This window comes from Citrus sinensis, chromosome 4 (genome assembly GCF_022201045.2).
Source record: "Citrus sinensis cultivar Valencia sweet orange chromosome 4, DVS_A1.0, whole genome shotgun sequence".
Classification (NCBI taxonomy): Eukaryota; Viridiplantae; Streptophyta; class Magnoliopsida; order Sapindales; family Rutaceae; genus Citrus; species Citrus sinensis.
Window position 1 is genome coordinate 21,819,904 of NC_068559.1, and position 24,043 is coordinate 21,843,946.

The 24,043-nt window shown below is 33.3% G+C and overlaps 3 protein-coding genes across 3 annotated transcripts; 1 reads left to right on the forward strand and 2 right to left on the reverse strand.

Moving 5' to 3' along the window:
- Positions 1-249: 249 nt before the first annotated feature.
- Positions 250-3,915, reverse strand: LOC102609992 (hypothetical protein At1g04090). The gene is made up of 2 exons (XM_006484557.4): positions 3,382-3,915; positions 250-2,406 (listed from the first exon to the last, which is right to left on the reverse strand). The coding sequence occupies exons 1-2, from the start codon at positions 3,488-3,490 to the stop codon at positions 803-805; spliced, it is 1,713 nt and encodes a 570-aa protein (XP_006484620.1). The 5' UTR covers positions 3,491-3,915; the 3' UTR covers positions 250-802.
- A 7,137-nt stretch (positions 3,916-11,052) lies between these two features.
- Positions 11,053-12,844, reverse strand: LOC102624800 (uncharacterized). Its single transcript, XM_006484611.3, has one exon. The coding sequence runs from the start codon at positions 12,474-12,476 to the stop codon at positions 11,295-11,297; it is 1,182 nt and encodes a 393-aa protein (XP_006484674.1). The 5' UTR covers positions 12,477-12,844; the 3' UTR covers positions 11,053-11,294.
- A 6,672-nt stretch (positions 12,845-19,516) lies between these two features.
- On the forward strand, positions 19,517-21,166 carry LOC112498981 (plasmodesmata-located protein 3). The gene is made up of 3 exons (XM_025101299.2): positions 19,517-20,425; positions 20,679-20,802; positions 20,912-21,166. Coding segments are annotated over exons 1-3 (885 nt in total). The 5' UTR covers positions 19,517-19,665; the 3' UTR covers positions 20,913-21,166.
- The last annotated feature ends 2,877 nt before the right edge of the window (positions 21,167-24,043 follow it).

Here is a 24,043-nt window from a genome sequence, read left to right on the forward strand (position 1 = left end):
AAGTTTCTCCTCCTTTCGGGACACACACGGATATATATATTTAACCCTGGCAGGTTTAGGCCTGCGTAAAATTTGAGGTTTATGAACCATCCCAATGACTGCAACTAAAGAATACAAAATCCAATTTGATCCAATTCAACTACTTTGAAGCTAGAGAATTTGTAGGTGCGACCTTTATATGGCTGATATTAGGCTTCTTATGTTTCATGTTAACTTTACCCGGGCCCTCAATGTTCTTATACAACACAATAAAAACGACAGATGTGCCAGTTGGGAGCGTCAATCTCTTTTAATCAAACATAATACAGAGAAACTACATTGAGAATGGTATGATTCTGCTGAAAATATATACAATAATACAAGAATTTGACTTTGGAGAGCATCGGTTTCTTTGACGACACCCACTTGCAATTCCTCTCATCACCTGGAAACTGCTTCAAACCAAATCACCCCACCATTGTTGTGTCTTCCAATCCTTTCATCTTACCATCCGCCTTAGCAATCTCAGGTGGCATAGGCATGCTACCACTCTGTAAGTCAAAATGTCCAAGAATTATATCGCCGGCACAAATCACAAATCATATACCCTCACTTTCAATCTTCTTGACTGAAGCGCAGAATCACAGATGTGTTACAACCAAAGTAGAAGGATACATCCAATCTTCTTGACTACATTGCAACAAAACCAGCATCCATATTTGTCCCGTGATTACTAGGTAGTTGACAACTAGCAAGTACATGCAAGGGCCATGCTATATATAGAAAGTAGGTAAGGCACTCGTCGTATAAGAGCATGATGAGCCTAACACCTTTCATCTCCCACCCAATTATCTTTCTCTTTTGGTCCAGTTGGTCCTTCCTCACCATAGAGCTCTGTGGGAAGCAAGTCAATGAGATTTTCCACTGAAAATCGCATAAAGAATGGAAGGAGGTTGAGTATCTTATCTATTTCAGATTTTGAATCATATACAATGGTTGGACCCCACTCTCTCATAAACTGCAACCAACATGGTTCTGTAACAACCCCATCTCCAAGATACTCGGCTGCAATTATCTGATACTTGGTACTTGAATCCACAAAAAAATTACTCTTAGCAGTATCGTTCCTTACTCCTGTTCCAAGCTTTGTAGAACCTTGAAGGTATGTTCCTGCATGAGGGAAACTAGCATGTCCATGTTTTGAAGAATAAACAATCGGCTTATTCCCTTTGATATACTCCAACTCAAAAGCATCCCTCCATCTACCGCCACTGTGCTCCGAGAAGTATACTTGCCAAAGTTCTCCAGTGAAGTTGCTCACACGAAGAGTGAAGTGCTCCCAGTCACTTACATGTTCGCCTATCTTGGTCATTGCAATACTCAGTAACCCAACTTTAAGGGTTACGGGTCCATTAAAGGGACAAAAAATCCACATTGCAATATCGGTAAATGTTCCTCCTTGTTCTGGTTTGACATGAACATAAAGTTCTGCACTCTCTAGGTTTCCTTTCTTGAGAGAATTTCTCGCATCATCATCCTCAGGCAAATCTATCCAAAATGCACCATCATTAGTCCCACCACAAGGCAAATTTGAGCCCCTGGAATCAATCGGTTCGCCTTTCGGCTTCCCATCTTGGTATAAGAGTGCACCATTTTTAAAAAACCATGGCACAGAAGAGGGCAAATATTCCTCGTCGGGATGAAAGAAAACAGTTGGTCCGTAGTGTTTGATCAGTGCATGAATCTGATCCAAATTTGGCATTGCATTTAGGGAGGAGTTAAGATTCTTCAAACAAGCGATATCTAACTCTTCTTCAGAATTCAAGTAGGTGCCACAAACGAAACTCCCAACAGAAACACCTCTAGCGAACATTCCCCTTATCCAGGGTCTTGTAGAATAGACCTGAAATGGGGTCTTGCTCATATCTGATTCTGTGGAAAGTATCAGATCACAAGTTTCACAACTCTCTGTAAGATCCTCCCGGACACATCTAACTTCCTCAACTTCAGGCTCCTCAGATGTGTTGGTAACCAAAATACCCATGGCTTTATAACCCATTGGTGGGTTTGGCAGCCAAAAGTAACCGCAGTCACCATTGTGGGGATCTGTACTCCACACTAGTGTGTAGTTAAGGGGCTTTCTTAGAGCTGGATGATGTAATGTTATCTTATCAGTGGAACCAGCTTCTGTCCTAGAAGAAGCAGCAGCATCACGGGCCACCAGAAGATGTCCTCTCAATGGCCGATCATTGGGCTGGCAATAGTAACCAAGACAGTAAAAGCCATCAGGGATTTCTCCAGGCTTATAAAATGTGACACCTTTCGCTTCGCCACCCAAGACATTGCAGCTCCAAATGCTCTCAAGTTTAGTAATTTTGAAAACTTCCAATTCTCCCAGGTTTATTTTTCCAGTAGCAAAACCCTTGCCTGTGAAGACGATAAAACATAATTAGTAAAAGTGAGCAAATATTGTCATGACAATAAGAGGACATCACTACAGACTTACAAGCAAATCATTAACTCAAGAAGTTGGTTTGGAGTACAAATTCCAGGACTGTGGAATGAATGAATGCCAACATCCTAATCTTAATTTAGTATCAATTATTTTAGTTATCAATTATTATTTTATTTTTTTGGTTCAAGTACATACCATATAGAACAAGGATGGTCAAATGTCAATCCTACCATGCTTTGACCAAAATGAGTAAAGTAGATGTCAACTTCATGTTCTGAACATAATATTCAACTTGCATCTTCCTTTCAAGCTTTCCACTTTCAAGGCATTCCGTATTGTCTACATCTATCCATTTTGACCAAGTTGATGAATTTGTTGCACAACTTTTTTTTTTAATTTTTAATTTGTAATTTCAACTAAAATTCACATTGTTCAATGGCCGACTAATTAAAACATTCTTATATTCGCAAACAAGAGGCCTTGATACAACAAATTTTCATTGTATTTGCAAAGATTTTTATTTTTATTCTTATTTTTTAATTTTTTAAAATTTTGCAGGACGAAGTCAACAGAGAATTTAATACTGCACGAGAAACATAAATATCCGTACTTCATAATTTATTAGTAGCGGCATTAAACATTAAGAAGAGTTATCTTACCTTCATAATTGTCCAACAGAATTAGAAATAATATTGAGCAAAAAATCGAAAATATATTTACATATAATCTTTAAATTAAACTGAATCAATAGATCAATCAATCATAACCTCAAAAAAAAAAAAATCTTCAAATAAACCCAACTCAGGAAAGAAATTTTGAAGCTGAAAATTCACAACAATCAATAAGCTATATCACCCCCCCAAAAAATAAATAAATAATATTAAAAAAGGAAGAAAAATCAATAAACATTAGAAGATTAGTTGCGAACAGAGAATTATTCAGTTTACCTTGTGGCCATTGAGGAATCGGTGAAGGCAAAGAGAAAGGCTCGGGCTTATGGAAGTCAAACTCGGTGTCTCCGTCCCAGCAGGGGAAGCAGTCACAGCAAGATAACATTTTTGATGATGAAAGCTTTCACGAAATCTCAAAAACCCACCAAAATTATCCGTAGCTTAATACATATAATATAAGATCTTTATCATCCTCAGCTTCATCCTCTCTCCAGCTCCTCCCCCAACTTGTACGCACAAACAAGTTATGGACTCAAAACAAAACAAGCATCTAATAAGGACATAAATTAAAGAAGCTCCCCTCCTCCTCCTCCTCTCACTCAATCGACAGATGAATTGAGTGAGTGAGAGACAGATTTAAAAAAGAAAAAAAAAAGTTCTTTTTTTTTAATAATAATTTTGGGTTTTTTAAGTTGAGATGAAGAAGGAGAGTCTGGTCTTTCAATTTGGTTATGTATTAAAGAAGAGAAGAGAGAAGTTGGTGGGGGTTGAGTAAAGAGGAGGGAGAGAGCCCAAAGGATTTATTCATCGCTGTTGGTGCTGTCTCTTTTTTCTTTCTGTTTGATTTAAAAATTTAAAAAGTGTTGCTTCACTCTCCTCTTCGTGGAGGTTGTAACCACGCTCCCATTATTCCTTCAAATAAAAAATAAAAATCTTGCCACCAGCATTACTTCTATTTATGTCACCATCCATAGTTCCAACAATGAATGTGTCGGTAGCAAGTGTAGTGTCTCTTAGACTTGGGCTCCTTCTTTGTTGTATATTAATAAACGATAATAATATTGATGGTTGGATTTAAATTAATATATATTATCTATATAAACGAAAATTTATATAGTAGTTTTACATGCAAATAGAATAGACTGAGTTGATAAAATTTCTTGTTTGAAAAATAAAAAATTTTAGACTTTGAATGCCACATATATAGTATGAGTGAGGAAGAGATAGGTTTGTTGTTAGACTAAAAAAAAAGTACTGTAATTTTATAATACTAATATAAATAATAAAAAAAAACCTTCATATTAATATATAGAGATGAATAATTTATAAAAATAAACGTTGGATGTTGAATAATGAAATTTTCGCTATTTCTAGATTCATTCTTTTTTCCTCTATTGGTATCGTGAGATGTTGGTTTTTGCAAAAGACAGATATTCAAAACTCAATAACAAATTAAAAAAAGAGAAATTATTAACCATATACTTTTAAATGACACCCGTATCAAATGTGTTACAATACTTTTAACGTATATCACTCATATACTCTAAGTTGACAAAAGACGTCTGTCGTCCATCAAATCGTTTATTGCCGTTAAGAAATTAACATACTTTTAACAAAGTGACTATTTTACCCTTTTAAGCTGAAATCAACTTAAAAAGATAAATTTACCCCAAAAGTAAAGCAAGCCAAAATGTAACCGTTGGAGCCAATAATGTTTTTATGACCACTTTTCTATAATTTATGACATTTTTCTCTTTTTGTCTTTTGAGTTACAATGAAACGATGTCATTTCTCTGTAGCTTTTTTTTTTTTTGGTAAAGATTGAGTGTAATGATGTTGTTTTTTTTTTTAATTTCAATTACAGTGAAACGGTAGAGTCTACTTTTTTTTAGAAAAATCTAATTAAAACGACGTCATTTCACCCAACAAAAACGACACCGTCTTTCTTTACAGCCTCTCATATATTAAAAGATTATATTACCCCTATAACGTCAGCATGTTCTAATGACAGTAAATGGTTTGATGGAATGCAAACGTCTTTTGTAAATTTAGAATATACGAGTGATATATGTTAAAAGTGTCGTAGCATATTTGATACGAGTGTTATTTAAGAGTAAATGATTGATAATTTCTCTTTTAAAAAAGAAAAAAAAAGAAGAAGAGGGGGAGAGAAACTGGGAGAGCGTGCTCACGCGCTTCCATTCAAACATCGTTGATTGATCTGGAAAAGCCGTTGCTTAGTACATTGAACAGATGAAATAGTGTGCCATCCAACGCACTGCAACTACGCTACGCCCACTCATCTAACTCTTCCACGGAATCACAATCAGATTCCGTTCAACAAAAGCATATCCTTGCCACTTGCCCTCTCGTTGTAATAACTAAATATCTCCGGTGACTGACCAGTCCTTTATTGTGCACCTGAATTGATAGAACCATAGAATCATTATCATAGTAAATCTTTCCTGACAGACCGATTTTTAAGTTTTTTTTTTTTCTTTCTCATCACTTGAATACATACATAACTTTAAAAAATATGAGATTGAAAAAATTTGATTAAACTTTATCCATTTCATACTTTTTTTTTACACACACACACACATATATATATATATATATATAAAGAAAATAAGTACATCCACGATTCATTAAAAATAATATAGACATACTTTAAGAAGGGAACAAACAAATACATGATTAAAGATAATTGAATTGATTGATAGTGGAATGTATATGGTGGGGTAAGAATAAGATGATGGTTGTGTAAATACCCATGATTAAAAAGTACAAGGCACTCAACAAGTTTTTACTATGATTTGTTAGTTATTGAAGGGTTGACGAGTTCCACAAGTAAATCAAAGATAGTGTGACGAAATCACCTTCTTTTCCCCCAAAAAGCAAGTAACAGAAAAATTAAAAAAGTAATAGAAAAATACTAAATTCATTTATGTTTACGTTTGTATAATATTTTCTGATCATAATTAGAGGCGGACAAAAAAAACCCGTCGTCCCCAAAAAAAAAAATTGAACTGAATAATAGTTTAATTAAAATTTTAAATTAAAAAACCGACCAATTTATACGAGAAAGAATTAAAAATTAAAAAGCACAAAAATAAAATTACAGTTTTAAATTGAAAAAATCGAATCCATCTAATTTAACGAAAAAAAGAAGTTAATGATTCAATTCGATTCCAAATTGTACCAAATCGAACCCAATCCTTTGCCCTACGAGTACTCATAATATCAATGACCTTTTTTCTTATGGAAGTTTGCAATTTCTGACTTTTTTCAGTCTCCAATTCTCCACGTGACCTGTTAGGTGTTCCGCACTTTATGATATGCATACAATGGCAAAGCTGACTTTTCCATCTCTTATATAAAAAATATCTAGGATAACTTAACTTACCAAATAATTTCACAAATTAATTTTTTTCTCGAGTGATTTTTAATTAATTTTTTTATAAGTCATTTAAAATTTGAATCATAAAGTGTAAAAAATTGATTGAATTTCTTTCATTATAAACTAATGGAACAACACGAAATATAAAAAATTTTAGAACGAGTAGGATCATAAAATCATACTGCATAAGTCCTAAACTTGAATACCTGCAACATTAAAACTGTAAAAATAAAGAGGTAAAAATATAAAATATGCATAAAATTAGTAAAATTTTCAATTCATTCTCTCATTTTTCTGATTTTTTTTTTTCAAGTAGGTCCGACACATAGTAATGCCTGCCCCTTTGCACCCAAGTGCCTGCCACCACAAACTTGTAAAATTTAGGTACAAAATTTCGATGACCACCAAGCATGCAATCAATGATTGCCACACTCATATTTAAATATCTGACTACTTTATCCTTTGAAAGATTTGGAGGGTAGAAGGTGTAATCTCATAATTGTGAATGAACCAATAATTAATAGCAAAGAAGCCAAATCAGTCACCCACGGTATCTTTTTTTTTATCCACATTCCAAAGATGCTTTTGTGATAAAATTTGATGACATTTATTTATTTATTTTTCCCCTTTGTCGCATTCCAATCAATTTGGATTCACGAGTTTCTCATTTGCATTATCGAAATATTTTGTCATCCTACGAAAAATAAAGATTTTTTTTTAAAAAAATTTTAAATGTCATTTTCAAAGGGTCCAATTTTTTTGTGAGATTCATTCAAGCGAATTTATTTTTTTGACTTTTTGAAAGCCGCCCCTTTGGACTTCAAAATTTCAAAGGAACAACTTCAATTCATTTTCTCGCATGTTTGGATGGCTGCAAAGTTTCTGGCGGCCACCTGGAAAACATTAATAATTACAGCGCTTTAGCCTTTAATTATATGGTTTCCCTTAAAATAAGGAGAAAAGTAAACTATAGTTGATGCTTCAGTATTTATTTGGGCCGAGGCTGCTGTAATTACTATTGGGCCAATAACAGTTATTCCGCTAACACAGGGGCCTGTTTGATAACCATGAAACTGCTCCATTAAAAGTTTAAAACCTATGAAAACTGCACCGCAGTAATTACATCGTATAAATCGTAATCTTATTTGTATAGTAATACTCTTTTTTTTTTTTTTCTGGCACATTGAGAAAACAGAGAGATTAGCTTTACTATGTAAACAAAAAACGGTATGCATATTGTGACTCGTTTTCTTGATTAATTTGAGTTCACTTTTAACTGAGTGAATACATGTATTGTTGAAATGTGAACCAGAATTAGAATTCTAGAGTGAACGACGTTGTCATTTTGGTCAGTAATTGTTGGACGACACATCAGTAATGAGCTCCTTGTGCATGTATGATACCCACTCGTTGTCATATGATTAGAGTTAGTATAGCTTGTGAGTTTCACGTGTTCGGCTTAGAGATTTATAAGCTCAAAACGATAAGGTAAAATGCCATTTAACTTACTTAATATTTCTCACATGTTTCGCATGTGAAAGAGGTTGTTAAACATGGTTGAAAAGGGCAGGATAGTTCTGGGATTGTTTACAATAAACCCATAACGAAAGCTGGCCATATAACCAACTTGTTGGATCTCCCTAGGACTGTACATAAAGGGCTTTAAGGCTGAATTTTGATTTATTCGATTCCTTGTAACTTTCTCTATAAGCTTATAACTTAATGAAAGAGTACGTTGCTCTGTTTCTTAAGAGGATGTAGGCCCCCTTAGCTAAGAATGGCTACTTAGAAGTTTGATGTGGATAAGTTCATTGCGGAAAATGATTTTCAATTGTGGAGGTTCAAGATGAAGGCATTGCTCGTTCATTGGGGGATTGAGGAAGTCTTAGGATACACCAGCTTTAAGAAACACAATAAAATAAAGATAATAATCTTCAAGATGCCATGGACAAAGCACACAACACCATTATTCTAAGTCTTGATGATGGTGTTCTAAAAATGGAAGGAGATCGTACTACAGTTGTTGGATTTTGAAAGAAATTGAAGGATTTGTACATCAAGAGATCTCTTACTAAGAGATTGGCTACAAAGAAAAGGTTGTATAACCTCCAAATGAAATATGGCAGTTCTTTATCTACTCATATTGATGCCTTCAATAAGATTATACTAGATCTGGAAGACATCAATATGAAAATTGAAGATGAAAACAAAACCATCATTATTTTATCTTTATTACTATCCTCTTATGAACATTTTGTTGATATATTGTTGTATGGAAGATAGTCTCTAATAATGTAAGATTTTAAAGAAGCTTTAAGTTTTAAAAAAAAAAGCTTAAAGAAATCTAAAACAAGGGATAGGGAAGGGCTGGCAACAAGAGGAATAATAGAAAATAGAGATGACTAAAAAAAAAAAAAGGTAAATCTAAGTCTAAGAATAAGACCAAGCTTAAGGGACTGCCATGAAAGAAAAACCAAGCTTAAGTAGACTAATGGTGATGTTGTTATTGTTTTTTTATGATCAAGAAGAAGGATATGACTTAGTTAGAGTTATTGTGGCCTCATGTAGCCAAACTGACAATAAATGGGTTCTTGATTCTGGTTGTACTTACCATATATGCACAAATAAACATTTATTCTCTCAGTCATATAACGAGAGGTAAAGTCTATAAGATCATTAGTATTTGCTCTATGAGGCTGAAATTGTCTAATGACACAATAAGAGGGATAATAAATGTTAAACATGTACCTAAACTTAAAAGGAAATTAATCTCTCTAAACATGCTGGACAAGATATGATGTATCATTAGAGTTGAATCCAGTATTTTGAAAATTATTAAAAGGTCTATGGTATTAATGAAAGGTGACATGATAAATGGCTTGCATATAGTACAATGTACAATCATATCTGTGATGCAGGTATTGCTGAAAACCAAGTTCAAGATAAAATATTACTATGACATTTTAGGTTGGGGCACATAAGTGAAAAAAAAGCTAAAGGAACTAGAAAAGTAGAGAATTGTAGGTAAATATTAAATAGATGCCTTGAAATTCTATGAGGAGTGTATCCTAGACAGGTCCTCAAATACTAGATTTAAGTGTAACATCCCAAATCTAACACGTACGGAGCAAGCGATGAAGAAGATTACCTACAAATTTAAATTCTTACACGAAAATCTCAATCTAAAATACTTCAAATTTTTAATCAACTAAAACCACAAATCCATGTGTCTAATACTAAATAATCTCTCCTGAAGACATAAATATAACAAAAGTCTCAAAACTCCCAAATTACAGGTTCATAAAATAAATAAGCTTAAAAGAAATATGAGTTTATTCCTTCTCTTATTCAACTAGCAAAAGGAAACAAATCTCTAACTCCATTGCAAAGTGTTGTCGCCTTATCAACAATAGAGGCTGAGTGTACAGTTGTTGTAGAAGCTTCTAAGGAAGCAATAAGGCTTACACACATATTAAAAGAATTGAGGTATTTTCAATCATCAATTGCAGTCTTATGTGATAGCCAAAGCGTTATGTATCTAAGTAAGAACCAAGTCCACCATAACAAGACTTAATATGTTTAGTTGGTAAAAATCCATACCAATGATAATATAGTTGGCGTGCTGATCAAATCAGTCCCTAGTGCTAAGTTTAAGCATTGTTTAGACTTAGTTGGCATTTATAAAAGATGAAGATATAGATAGTTGAGAAGAAGAAGTTGTAGGGATGCATGGATTCAGGTCTAAGGTGGATATTGTTGCAATGTGAACTAGAATCATAATTCCAAAGTGAACGATGTTGTCATTTGGGTCAGTAAATATTGGATGACATGTCAATAATAAGCTCCTTGAGCATGTATGATACTCCTTCGTTGTCATATGATTAGAGTTAGTAAAGCATGTGAGTTTCACGTGTTCGACTTAGAACTTTATAAGCTCAAAATGACAAGCGCAAGTTTCGTTCAACACGCTTATATTTCTCACTTGTTTCGCATGTGAAAAAGGCTGTTAGAGACAGTTGAAAAGGGCGGGAAAGTTCTAGGATTGTTACAACAAACCCAGAACGAAAGCTAGTCATGTAACCAACTTGCTGGATCTCTCTAAGGGCTTTAAGGTTGAATTTTGATTCATTCGATTCCTTGTAACTTTCTCTATAAGCTTGTAACTTGATTTGCATCAATGTAAGAGCCCACTGCTTTGCTCCTCTAGAGGATATAGGCCATCTTGGCTGAACTTCTATAATTTGTTTGTTTTATTTTCATCATCTTTCTTTCTTTAATTTCGAGTTTGTTTGGCGGTGATCGTATTGTTTTTCATTCTTGGTTTAGTTATTAGTGTGTGGTGATTAATCTTGGGGATTAGACTGGTTCCGATCTAAAATTTACATGTTTACTAATTATATATATTATCACAGATATCCTGATGCTCTAAGATGGATTTTTAATTAAGGCTCTGTTTGGTATTTTTCCTTTTTGGTGCCAAATTACTTGATTGATATGCAACATAAGCAACATAAGCAAAAGAAAACAATCATTAAAATAATTTGAAGCACTCCATTGAAAGTCTAGAAAGTTACACACATAAGGAATCCATGCAAACTGCTAGCAACTTCGATTCTAAAAAACCAAAGTTATTAGACAAAGAATCACTTACAAAGGTAGTCTCTTCACAAAAAAAGGAATAAAAAAATGAAAAAAAAAATATTGTAAATAATTCCACGTACAGACTAAAAATAAAAAAAAATGTCAGAACTTTTGATATGGTCCAATAAATTCCTGGCTCTGTCATCTCTCATACATATGACTGACTAGAATTGTCGTCCACGGAGCTAAGGTTACATACCTTTCCGTTTTGATACTTCTTCTTGCTGCTGTTGCCCCCTCCACAAGTAATCGAAATCTCACACCCAAATGCATTTCCAAAACACGAAAACAATCCTCCGCTGTCCGTTCTCCGCCGTGGACGTCCCCCGTGCTTACTATTCGCACTCATTTTTGAGTTATCGTATATGGGCGGAAGCTCCGTCCGCCACCTCTCGACCTTTGATTTCATAACTTCCTGCTGATCGCTTTCCTTCGCCGCCGCCGTCCACTCCTCGGTGACCAACCCTCCTGCCCCCGTCTTCGGAGGCGTGGGTGCCTTGTACAGCCCTTTCGCGATTGCCGCAGCCACCACGGAAGCCGAGGGCCCCACGTCCGACGAGCATTGGGAGCCGTTCACCATGCTCCCGCTCCCTTTCACCACAGAACCTCCGTTGCATATTGAGCCGGTGACAACAGAACCAGTGCCTGTGGGCTGCTGTGCTTGATGACTGCTATTCTTTGAATAATCCTCGCTCGTCAAATCCGTCTTGTCACTCTGCGAACGACGTAGTTTCGCCTTTGATAATGAATTGTCTTTAGGCTTGAGTACTCTCTCAAGCTCTTGATCATCTTTAGGCTGCTTACTGTTTTGTGCTGTTGTTGTTTCCGGTTTCATTACATCATTAGCACCCGAAGACACCTCGCTAAAATTGGCACCAGCTCCACAGAGCTCAGCGAAGAGAGGCATGCTACGCATGGTGTTATCCAACAGCGTGATACCCAAGTTAAGGATCCCCTGAGGCCTGCCGGAGGGGCGACGGACCTGAAGCGCGACGTAGCGCGTGGACGAAGAGCTATTATGCGTAAGGGTACCGAAAAGATGGCTGATAAGGACACGGACGGAGCCGATTAGGGCATCTTTCAACCATGCTGCCGCGTAGATCTCGATCATTATAGCCGAGGTTTCATCCGTCAGGAACCTGTCGTCAACACGAAAGACGAACTTTTCGTTCCAGCTAGGGTTGTTGAGGCCATTCTGATCAACCCTGGTGGTCAGTTTGCGTTCGGGATCAACCCATGCAACGGAGTAAGTCTTCATGCTCTTTGAAACAAGGGCAAGGTCGTGGCCCGACACGATGCTAATCTCCAGAACTCGCGGAGGAGGCACCATAATGAAACGCGTAATCAACTTGATTAAAAATTAATCAGGGCTTGCGGTAGATTGAGAGATGCAACAAGTTGTATGTATGTATTACGCAATGCGTTGGCCGCGCGGGGGGTGGGGGGGGTGATTGATTATTTAGCAGTGGATCCCACTCGCGGCCGAGGGTTATGATGTTAGGGATGCAGCATGTGAAGAGCAAATTATGTGCTCGAGAAAGTGGAAATTATTTGAGGTGATTTAATTTTGGAAAGGCTGGCGAAATCTATGGGGGATTTGTTAGGTTTGAGAGCTTCTCCACCATGTCTTTTTAAGCAGGTTTCTTGGTTATACTGAATTATTGTAAATTAGGATTTTGTACAACCTGTAATTCAAGTACCCCCTCTCACTTCTTTCTATTTTATTTTATTTTATTTTATATATTTTTTGGGTGAATTATTGATGATACTTCAGAAATTAATTAGGACATCCTGCTTCAAAATTATCAACATATTGGTGTAGTAATCGTTTCAGAAATTATTGTTGAGTTTGGTTTGGAAGATTATTCTAATTAGTAATCACATATACTTAAGGATAATCTATTTCATGCTTATATATATTATGCATGTACCCATTCATTTATAGTTGGATGTTTTAAATCAATTGTAAAATAAAAATATAATTATTATTTAGATTTAATAAATTAATGTGATACTGTAATTTTTGTATACTTCAACAGCACAAAACGAGAAACTTTTAGTAGGAAAAAAAATAAAACAAAATAAACTGAAATGCATCATACAACCTGACACTAGTGCCCAAAATATAATAGGATAAGAATCTAACAAATAACTACATAACGGATCAAACTGTTTGTGCTTCAATACCTTTATTGCTATACATGGTTGAAGAAGCTCTTGTTCGTATATGGGTTCGAAACTTAAAAGATTCAATAGGAAAGAACCGAATGGCAGTCCAAGAGGATTTTAATTTATTATTTATTATTTTATTTTTTTGTTTTTGTGGTGGTGTTGTGGGATTGATCACAAGAGTCCCACGTTAGAAGAACAAGCCCTTGTGAAAAAGGAGGGCTAGTAAAGACCAAAGGGACATTCAATTCAACTTTCTATATTTAAGGCAACGCAATTTTCTTTTGTTCTTTTTTCCTCCCTCAATTCAATAGTTATGAGGGGATTTAATTAGGGAAACTTTTTCATATATCCACTTTTAAAAACTCATTATTAAAACTAGCTATAAAATAAATTATTTCAATATTAATCACATTCACCTTATTTAGACCAAATGACCCCTCCCCAAAACTCCTCTTTCATTTCACGCCAACAACTAAACACAAACTATTTCACCTCAACAACTAAATACAAACTCCACAAAACTCCTCTCATTTCACTTCTCAAACTCCCTCCAACAACTAAACACAAAACTAATTCTATTTCATATGCATCAAACAACAATTGTTACTTAGCACTAAAGACAAAATCAATCAACACAAAAAAGTTTAAAAAAAAAAAAAGAAACTCAAGAAGGAATTAAGGTTAGTATTTTTAAATTTTAAATTATACGATTAAGCGAGTTTTATATATGGGTTTTGTAGATATTTGTAGAAACAAATATCTTTGTTAGTTGTTATTACAATGTGGGTAGATATTTGCTTATGTGAATCTAAAAATTAGGAAAAATCTAGTAAATTTTGTGTTTTTACGATATTGTAAAGGAAACTAGATCGTGGGCGAAGGTTGGCATCGCCCAGACGATGGCTGGCATCACCGGCGATTTGAATAACCTACCACGAGCGATATCAGCCATCGATCAAAGTACGAGCACTTACCTCATCTCCCAGCCATCTGGGTGGACCGCTCTTATTGTCATGCAAAATTATCTAAAAAAAATCTTTCGTAAATGCAATGGGTCGACTCACAATGATTTCGCCGCAGAGCCACTACTCGAACTCAAAAAATAATATTGAATTATCAAGCCCTTTCAATAGATCTATATCAACAAGTATTGTGTCATCAACATTTATAGCTTTAGTTGCGAGAAGATTTTCAATATTACGAGCTTTCTAGGTGGGGAAATTGTGTATGGACTACTTAGTAGATTCAACTTCTTCAATTAACATCCAAATAAACTCGCGTCTGGTTGCTTTGTCAATATACAAACTGTCATGCACCGCTTGCCATGCACTGGTCGGAGGAAAAAAAAAAAAAAAGAAGCCAAACATGTTTAGGAAAATAAGTGGCCAGCCACCCTTGCATGCAATACAAGCTGCTTGCTTCATCTCTTTACTTGGCACGTGCATGTTCCTCCCATTTGCTTGAGGCGGTGATTATATATAGATAAAGTGAGAGCTGCTTGCTTGCATTCGGTGGCCCAGTCGATGACTATATAAAATGAATCATTTTGAGAATTGCTTCATTTACTAAATTTAAGAACCGAGAGCAAAAACAAAGCAACGCCAAGAGAAGAAAAGAAGAAAAACCGAGAGAAAAGAGAAGGAAAAGAAAAAGAAAAGAAGAAAAGAAGAAAAGGAATAAGCCGAGAGTGGGGAAAAGAGAAATTGAAAAGAAAAATTACAGAAAAAAGAATTGGATAGTTAAAATTATATACATTTGATCAGTGGGTAATAGATTTATGAAATTTGAGCAGTTATGTTACAATTTGCATGATACGTATAAGTTTTTAAATCAGTTCTAACAGTTAATTTTCAAACCATGTTTTTTAGGGGGAACTCGAGAATTCAGGAACCTACAAGAGCCCCAACGAACCCTAGAGTGAAACAGGATCTGTGAGTGGATACTATTATTACTATTATATATTCTATGAAGCATTTATGTTTGATGGTATGATTTAATATCATGTTATGATTATATGTACACATATTATATATTTGATTGAGTAATGAATGTAATTGCTAGTCACCATACATGTACCCGTCCCCTAGACTTTGCTCATGCGTATTAAGAGTTAGGTTACTCTATCCGAACGATGTAGCTAAATTCTGCTAGGTATTGAGAGGTTTTTCCCCCGCTTTACTTGTGCGATGATGATCCCGACAAGTATTGAGAGTTATTTCCCCTGAGTACTATTTGGTTCAGTGTGTGATGTATGTATGTATGGATTCCATATTTGCTGATGTGTGGTATTCAATGTAGAGTTATGTTACATGATTATGTATAAGCACTAGTACACATACTTTATTATAATTATAATTATTAATATTTTTAATATATAATTACATCCACTTACTGAGCCGCAAGCTCATTATTTTCCTATTTATCCACTTCCTCCCAGGATTCTGTAGGATTTCGTGAAGATCAATTCTAGTTAATTGAGGTTGGGCCATGAGACGCATTGCTACATATCTTGCATTTTGAGCATGTTTATATTGCTTATGTTTTATATGTAAATATATATGTAATGTCAGTATGTACAATAAGACATAAGTTATACAAGTTTTGAATACATTTATGACTTCAGAAAAGGCACAAAGGTGGTTATGTGTTTATAGGAAAGGCCATATTATATGCATATTTTCATGAATTAAATTTGTGCCACAAGTTTTAGTTATTAGTCTGCACGATTCGCCTCAAATCAAACATGTAAGTCGGGGCGGGTCGTGTCATAAACAATTTGATCATAGAGATCCCTCTCCCAGCTATATGTTGGAGTTTTTCCTCTGTCACTCGCATCATATTCAGATAGTTTAATATTGGGAATATTCGATTCTCCAAAATTTGGAGGCACCAGTCTAATGTGGAGCCCAAATATATAAGTGTTGCAAATGTGGAGTTAAAATATTAAATAAGAAGTATATTTTGATGTATGTATAACTTGCATACCGAGTGTGAGTGCTGATATGAGAATTTACCATATGATTGCAGAAAATGTGGAATTAGTGTGTGATGCAATAAATTTCAAGATTGCATGTTTCATCTCATCAAATCCAATTTTGACCTCTCCGAACACCTTCCAATCTTCAACCATTGTCATCTTGATTTTAGCTACTTCTACCTTGATTTCAGCAACATCAACCTCAAGCTTATTCAATTTTTGGGCGACGTAATCATATCAATTCTTCGACCTCGATTAAAAAATTAACTCTAGTAGGAAATTCCTCAGTTATTTGTGACTCTAGATTGATCATAAAGTACCAAACAAATCTAGTATAGATCATATCCAAGTCCTCTAGTTCGTACAAACTTTTGAATGGGTCTTGTGGCCTAAAGTCATTTATAAGTGATCAATGGTGGTTATCCGATGGCAATGTAGCGTCATTATATTTTTCTTTTTCTACAAGTTGTTTAAACTGCAAACATTAATTTATAGTTTTTAGTTCAGCGTCATTATATTTTTCTTTTTCTACAAGTTGTTTAAACTGCAAACATTAATTTATAGTTTTTAGTTCAGCAAAATGGATTGTAGTGCAATATCTTCTCGAAGATTGATAGAATGGTTCTTTGCTCTCTTTACCAGTCTTTTTCAAAACTTGCTTGAACTCTATTTCTGTGAGTAATTGAAAAAATTAAGATTGCATAATTGTAGACAAATGTATACAAAAAATTACATGCTTTGCCTACACTTACAATAAGTGCACTAAATTTTTCTAATAGTTCCAAATGTTGTATGTTTTTTGAGACCGTCCATTTATTCGAGGGCGATTCACTTTTGTTGGGGTGCTAGACTTTAATGCGATTCTTCCAACTGCTTAAAAAATATAGGCCTACATGAAAAAAATAAATATAAAATGCTATATTATATTTATGCATAGACACTTGTATTTATATCTTACACACCTACACACCATAACAAAAGCTACGGAAATTATAAGTCTCATGTTTGTGCTTCTTACTAGCTTCTTTCTTAAAATTTTCAACTTTTCCATTCAATGAAGTATTTATTTGATCATAAACAATATTCCACGAATATATTTCTCAAGAAAAGTTGTTAAAACATTCCAAATCTATGACGACATTTAGTATAAATTTATAGATTGGCCCCTTATTGGGTCTTGCACACAAAACTCTATCTGCAAAGTAAAACAAGGCAATTCTCCATGCATCATTGTCGTTGATTTTAGTGAAATCAAAAGTTTCAAGTGTTGTATCTAATTCTTGAAGTTGAAATTCATCTTTGCCATCGAAATAAACATAACGTATTCGCGAAATACTGCCTATTTTTTTGAACTCTTTCCAAAATTTTCAATTCACCACATTTAAGTCTTGTGATAAAAAACCATTCTCGAATTGAGAAACGTAACAACTCATCGCCAATGCGAAACCACATTTGATATTTGTCAACTTCTTGTACTAGTTATCTAAGCAACAAATTATACACAAATATGCCACTAAATCCAATTTCCTTTATAATGATAAAATGCCCGAATATTGATTTCTTGAATAACTTTTGTTGTTTATTAGTCAACTTTCTTTGTATAAGGCTAATCACTCTCTTCATTTTCATCAAATTTGTGAGAACACATGGGAAGTGATTTTCAATTGGTATCTTTAGTGTTTAAAGCGGTATTTTATAGCAGAACACATCTGAAAGTTAAATATGACAGATATTAGATTATTGTTTAAACAAAAAAATTCATTTAGGTCGGTGCAAGAAAGTGTGGGCGATGGTGCCCACATGTTGCAGGCAATGGGTGCCATCGCCCACACTCCGTCAATAACCAACATAAAAGAAACAAAAATTTATGAAGTGTAAAATTCATATTAACAAATACTTTTGGCATTAAAGAGTGTATAACTAGGAACTAGCTCAGCAAATTTGAGATAATCAAAAAAAAAATTCTTAGAGACATTTTAACGAACACCTATTGTGTCATATTTTGTGAACACTAATCTTAAGAAACTTTTGAATTGTTCATGCCAATACATATCCTAATGAGCTTTTCTATTAATAATAATCCACCAATCAATTAAAAATTTTTGTGATTATGTAAGAGGGTCGTACATTTGAGTCAAAGTCGATTCTCACGCCGTCGACAATGCAGAATGTTTTACTAATGGAGGCTATGATAATAGGGCATGTGATGGTGAGATTGTGATGATAGGACTGTAGAAAGAAATTTATGAGATGACTGGCAATGATGGGCAACGACATGATTCAGGTGATTTGGGCAATTTGGATAATGGTCCTATGTTAAGGGTAATTTAGTCCGTAACAAGTGCGTGTGGTTTCTATTTTAGGAAATTTTCTTCTATGGCTAGTTTTGATAAATGAGTTTTTGAAAGTGGCTATATGGGAAAATTTCCCATTTAATTATGAGACTATTTAAATTGATAAATGAACCTCAATAGGGTGAGTTTGGTAAAGGAAAAAAAAAATTGATTTGAACTCTACCTATCTCTACAAGTTTTATGAAATAAATTATTTATTATCTACAAATTAAAACTTGATTATCCGTTTAGGTTTTTAATTAGTCAAAAACTAATTTGTCACAACCATTTGAACATTTGATGGGAGCTAGATTTCATTTTTTTTTTCTTTTTATAATTTGTACAGCCTGAATTATGATACACTCACCGAAAGGACCCGAGTTGGGTCCCAAAAATCCAAAGAAATTTAGAAGAAAATTAAATAAAAATATTTTTTAAAAAGGGGTCAGACCCAATTCGGGGCTTTACCTTCGGGTTGAACATCGTTTTCCATAATGTATTTAGCAGCTCTTCTTGTATTCTTCCTCTTTCATAATAAATTATCATTATGCTTTTGGAGACAACCTTCGAAAAAATAGCAAAAAATTAGTATGCAAGTTTTTGCTAAATGTAGAAACTTTTATGCCAAATTGCATCTAGAAAGCTATTTAACATGTGAAACCGGAGTTTGATTTTGAAGTTTAAACTTTAAACAATCCTGTATACATACACCTATTGGCTATTCAATAATATTATATCAAATATGGACATGCTGTTGCATTTGGTTGATCAGAATCTAGTTGAATAATTCTTTTCACTCTTTTGACAAACTTGTACTTAATGTGACAGTCACAAAATCCCCCAATTCCATATAGATCATGTTAGTTAGAATTAGGCAAGAAAATAAATCCCCAAACTCATCAAACTCCCCACGCATTCACGATCTTTCATCTTTTCCAAAAGCTACAACCATTGGCAATATTTCAAGATCCAAAATGATATTAACACATGCCTCATCAGAAACCTCTCTAAGAAAGTTTCGTAGCTAGTACTCCAACATGGATTCAACCTTGAAACTGTTCTTTGTTCTCTCACAAACACTACTTCTTTTATCACAGTTCTCCAAGGCTTCAGATTACAACAATTTGGTATACAAGAATTGCTCAAGCCAAACACTGGCAGGCTCAAATGAGTCTCATTCAAAATCCCTTCACTCCCTTTTTCAAGAACTGGTGCCTCAATCCTCCAAATCCAAGTTCTTTAAAGCCACTGCAGGTGACGATCCCAGCGCCGCTGTCTCCGGTTTCTTCCAATGCAGAGGGGATTTAAGCAACAAAGATTGCTTCGATTGTGTAAACACCCTTCCTGACTTATCGAACAGCTTGTGCAACAAAGCTGTAGCCGGTAGGATTCAGCTTCATGGGTGCTACTTCTACTATGAGACTGATGAGTTCATTGTTGATGATGAGACTTCGAAACATGATTTGATTCACAAGGTTTGTGGCCAGAAGGCAAAGGACTCAAGCTTTGAAGGACAGAGAGACAAGGCCTTTGAAGCCATGGAGAGTGGTGTAATTGACGGTAAAGGGTTTTACTCTGGGGATTATGAGTCTGTGCATGCCATGGCACAGTGTGAAGGTGACTTAATAGACTGTGACTGTGGTGAATGTGTAAGCAATGCTGTGCAGATTGCTCAAGAAGAATGCGTCGGTTCAGTTTCAGGCCAAATTTATTTGGATAGGTGCTTTATTAGCTACAGTTACTTTCCACACGGTTCAGGGCCTTCAGGCGCTTCAGGCAACTCAGATAACAAAAAAAGTAAGTAAACTCCCCTACAAATTCTTTCTTTCCACAAATTGATGTGACATAATAATACTATTAATTGGTAAAAAAATATCACAAGACATTATTTAATTTATCTTTTTATTTAATTAATGTTACTTTTATGTTACATCAATTTATGCCAATTATACGCTCTAACATTGCCTGATATAATGGGTTTGTTTTGTTTTTATAACATATTTTGCTTTTATTAATGTCAATTATTTGATCTGCATGCATGTACACAAAGGCAGTGGAGGAGACAGTAATACTGGGAAAACAGTGGCAATTGTTTTGGGAGGGGTAGCAGCTTTGGCATTGGGCTTTATATTTCTATCGTTCCTCAGGTCTTGTGGAGACAAAGATAGTATATGGTAAGTTATTTCAACTTTTAATTTCTTATTTTTATGGTAATAAGTTCTTTAAGTTTTGATTTCTTATTTAATATAAGTTGATTTTTTGTTGGGTGTTTACTTGGAGCAGATATTGTCAAAGAAGAAAACGGTTGATAATGATAATATCCCAGAGAAATTCTGGTGGGTTGGTGATCGTCTGCTACATTTTTTAACTAGAAATTATGTGCAAAGCTAGCTGGTGGTTGCATTTAGGTGCAGTAAATGTCTGGAGATAAATTAATCTTATCAATGTTTATCTATTGTATAATCTAGTTATCACTTTATAGTAAAGTGGCTCAAATCTTTTAACCTTTTTGTATATATTTACAATTAACAATATATATCTTTCAATTACATGAAAATTGTATAGTAATCCGAGTTGATTAATGCTCCTTTTTTTTTTCAGCTTATGCTACTCAAGTCAAATTGTTTGGTAAACAATGATAAATTCAGCTTTTGGCATAATCATCATTTTTTTCACAATTGTTTACTAAAAAATAATTTCTAAAATTTATAAGTAATAATTTTAACTTGACCGCTGATGGTGTTTATTTGTTAAAACATCCATAAATTTTTCCTTTACGGTTAGTTGTTAATTAGAATAACTATGGTTTATAGATCGAAGAATTATGTTACACGAATGTATTCTTTGTAAAAAGATGGGTTCAATAGAAAAGGACAGGAATTGTAACTTCATATTAAAATGAAATAAATCAAATTTCCATTTATAATTTAAGTACATGATCATTTAAATGTAGATAGTAAAACATGATATATATGTGCAATGAACAACAATATCTCAAATTACAGAATACTTAATGAGTAGTGTCATACATTTTAAATTTTTTAGAATAAAAAATTATCTAAGATGATGTGATATTCATTAATTGTTTGTAAGATATATATATAATTCACTTATATCTTTAAAAAAATTACCGACCACTCAGTTAATGACATACGTTCGGAATGGAATTTGGGATAAAATATTTGGCATGTCAATCATTACTCGAGATAAGCAGTGCTATATCCTAAATTTTTTATCTAAAAAAACTATCATATATTATGTGACATTCATCAATTGATTTATGAGATAACACAATTAATTTATATATATCTTGTAAACTATTACTAATCACTTAATTAATGACACATCATTTAGATGAAATTTGATATTAAAAAAAAATTAGAATGTCTAACATTAATGTATATGAGGTGAGTAATACTACACATCTCAAATATTTTATCTTAAAAAATTATCCCAAATAATGTGTACTTTGAAAATTAAATAAATTCATGATACTTTAATGTCATCCAATTTTAAGTGTACTGATCTTTACAATTTTATTGTTAAAATCTAAATAAAAATTTAATATATTCAATAAATGAATTCATCAACTCTACAAGACTTGAACGAGATTAAATGAAATTAATTGCTCGTAAAATTTATTAATTACATATAAGAGGATTGTAATATACCCATTTTTGTTTGTAAATTTCCACCCAAAAAAATAACAGATCAATAATTTAAAATTTGTGTTTAAAAGATTCTATTTAGGAACAATTTGATAATGTTATAATTTTTAAAATAATTGTTGCTAGTTATACTACGATTTTATGTGATAATTTTAAATTTTTATAATATATATAAGGACATATATGAAATTATATCAAGTATAAAACTGATTTTTAAAATCATATTTTGAAAAACTATTTTATCGTTACTTTTTAAAATCTATTATAAAATAGAGTGATTTTACTAAAACGATAGAGCTATTTGAACCCATCATTTTCCTTTCCACAGCTATTTTCTCAATAACCCATATTATAAATTTAAGAAATTAATGTTTTACTCTATTAACCCTCTTAAAATCCATAAATAACCCTACATTATTTACTACTATCAATAAGTCGGCAACTAGTTTTTTTCTTGCTTCATTTTCTCTACTTCTTTTCTTTGCTCCTTATACAATGCCAAGCGGTTTAAATTAGAAATATTGGAGTGGGTATTGACCATTTGAACAGTTAAAGTCTTTAGAGATTAATTTCTTGAAAATTTTCAATTTAGATCAAATTGAGGAAAAAAAAATTACATTCCACAACCTGTAAAAAGAACATGCATAATATTTTCACTAAAATTTCTAAACGATAGAATAAAGTTTTTTTATTCTGAATTGATTTAATCTTATTGTTTTACCCATTTTTAAGGAAGTATTAGAAAGTTGTAGTTTATGCCCAAAAAAAAAAATCCTTAAAAGTAATTTTGTTATAAGTCATTCTAGTAATAAAAATTATTATAAACGGATGAATATAAATAAAATTTTTATAAGTTTAAATAGTTCTACAGGTAAATAATTTTTATACAATTAAAAAAATATGGGAAATTTGTAACCTACCCCCAAATAAATTGACATTTTGCACCGCGTCCCCAAAAAATTTGACTTGTTGCACTGCGCACCCAAAAAAATTGACATTTTTGCACCACGCCCCCAATTCCGTTATTTTCTCAGTTAAGTTTAACGGCTCCGTTTAACTTTTGATTGAATGACAAAAATGCCCCTCTATGTAAAAAAACAAAATTTTTAGCTCATTTAATTTTTTAAGGTTTTTTTTTTCAATTGCAATAAAAAAAAACAATTCTTCTTACATCTTCATTGTCACCACTATTATTTTTTCTTTAATTTTTTAAATATTTTTTTTCAATTTTAATAAAAAAATTCTTGTTACATGTACAGTTGTCACCACTATTATTTTACTTTAATTTTTTTAAAGATCTTTATTTCAATTGCAATAAAAAAAATTTCTTGTTACACGTATATTGTCACCACTATTATTTTTTCTTTAATTTTTTAAAGATTTTTATTTCAATTTTAATAAAAAAAATTCTTGTTACATGTACATTTATCACCACTATTATTTTCCTTTAATTTTTTAAAGATTTTTATTTTAATTGTAATAAAAAAATTTCTTGTTACATGTACATTGTCGCCACTATTATTTTTCCTTTAATTTTTTAAAGATTTTTATTTTAATTACAATAAAGAGAATTCCCATTAAAATTAATTTAAGGAATAAACTTCCAATTTTACCCCTCCACCGTTAAACTTAACTGAGAAAATAACGGAATTGGAGGCGTGATGCAAAAATATCAATTTTTTTAGGTGTGCAGTGCAACAAGTTAAATTTGTTGGGGACGCGGTGCAAAATATCAATTTATTTAGGG

Bases quoted from the DNA above. Each gene is read 5' to 3' on its own strand.
- LOC102609992 (XM_006484557.4), bottom strand. From the start codon at position 3,490: ATGTTATCTTGCTGTGACTGCTTCCCCTGCTGGGACGGAGACACCGAG. The intron at 2,407-3,381 runs GTAAACTGAATA...TCGTCTTCACAG, and splicing joins GATTCCTCAATGGCCACAAG to GCAAGGGTTTTGCTACTGGA.
- LOC102624800 (XM_006484611.3), bottom strand. From the start codon at position 12,476: ATGGTGCCTCCTCCGCGAGTTCTGGAGATTAGCATCGTGTCGGGCCAC.
- LOC112498981 (XM_025101299.2), top strand. From the start codon at position 19,666: ATGGATTCAACCTTGAAACTGTTCTTTGTTCTCTCACAAACACTACTT. The intron at 20,426-20,678 runs GTAAGTAAACTC...ATGTACACAAAG, and splicing joins CAACTCAGATAACAAAAAAA to GCAGTGGAGGAGACAGTAAT.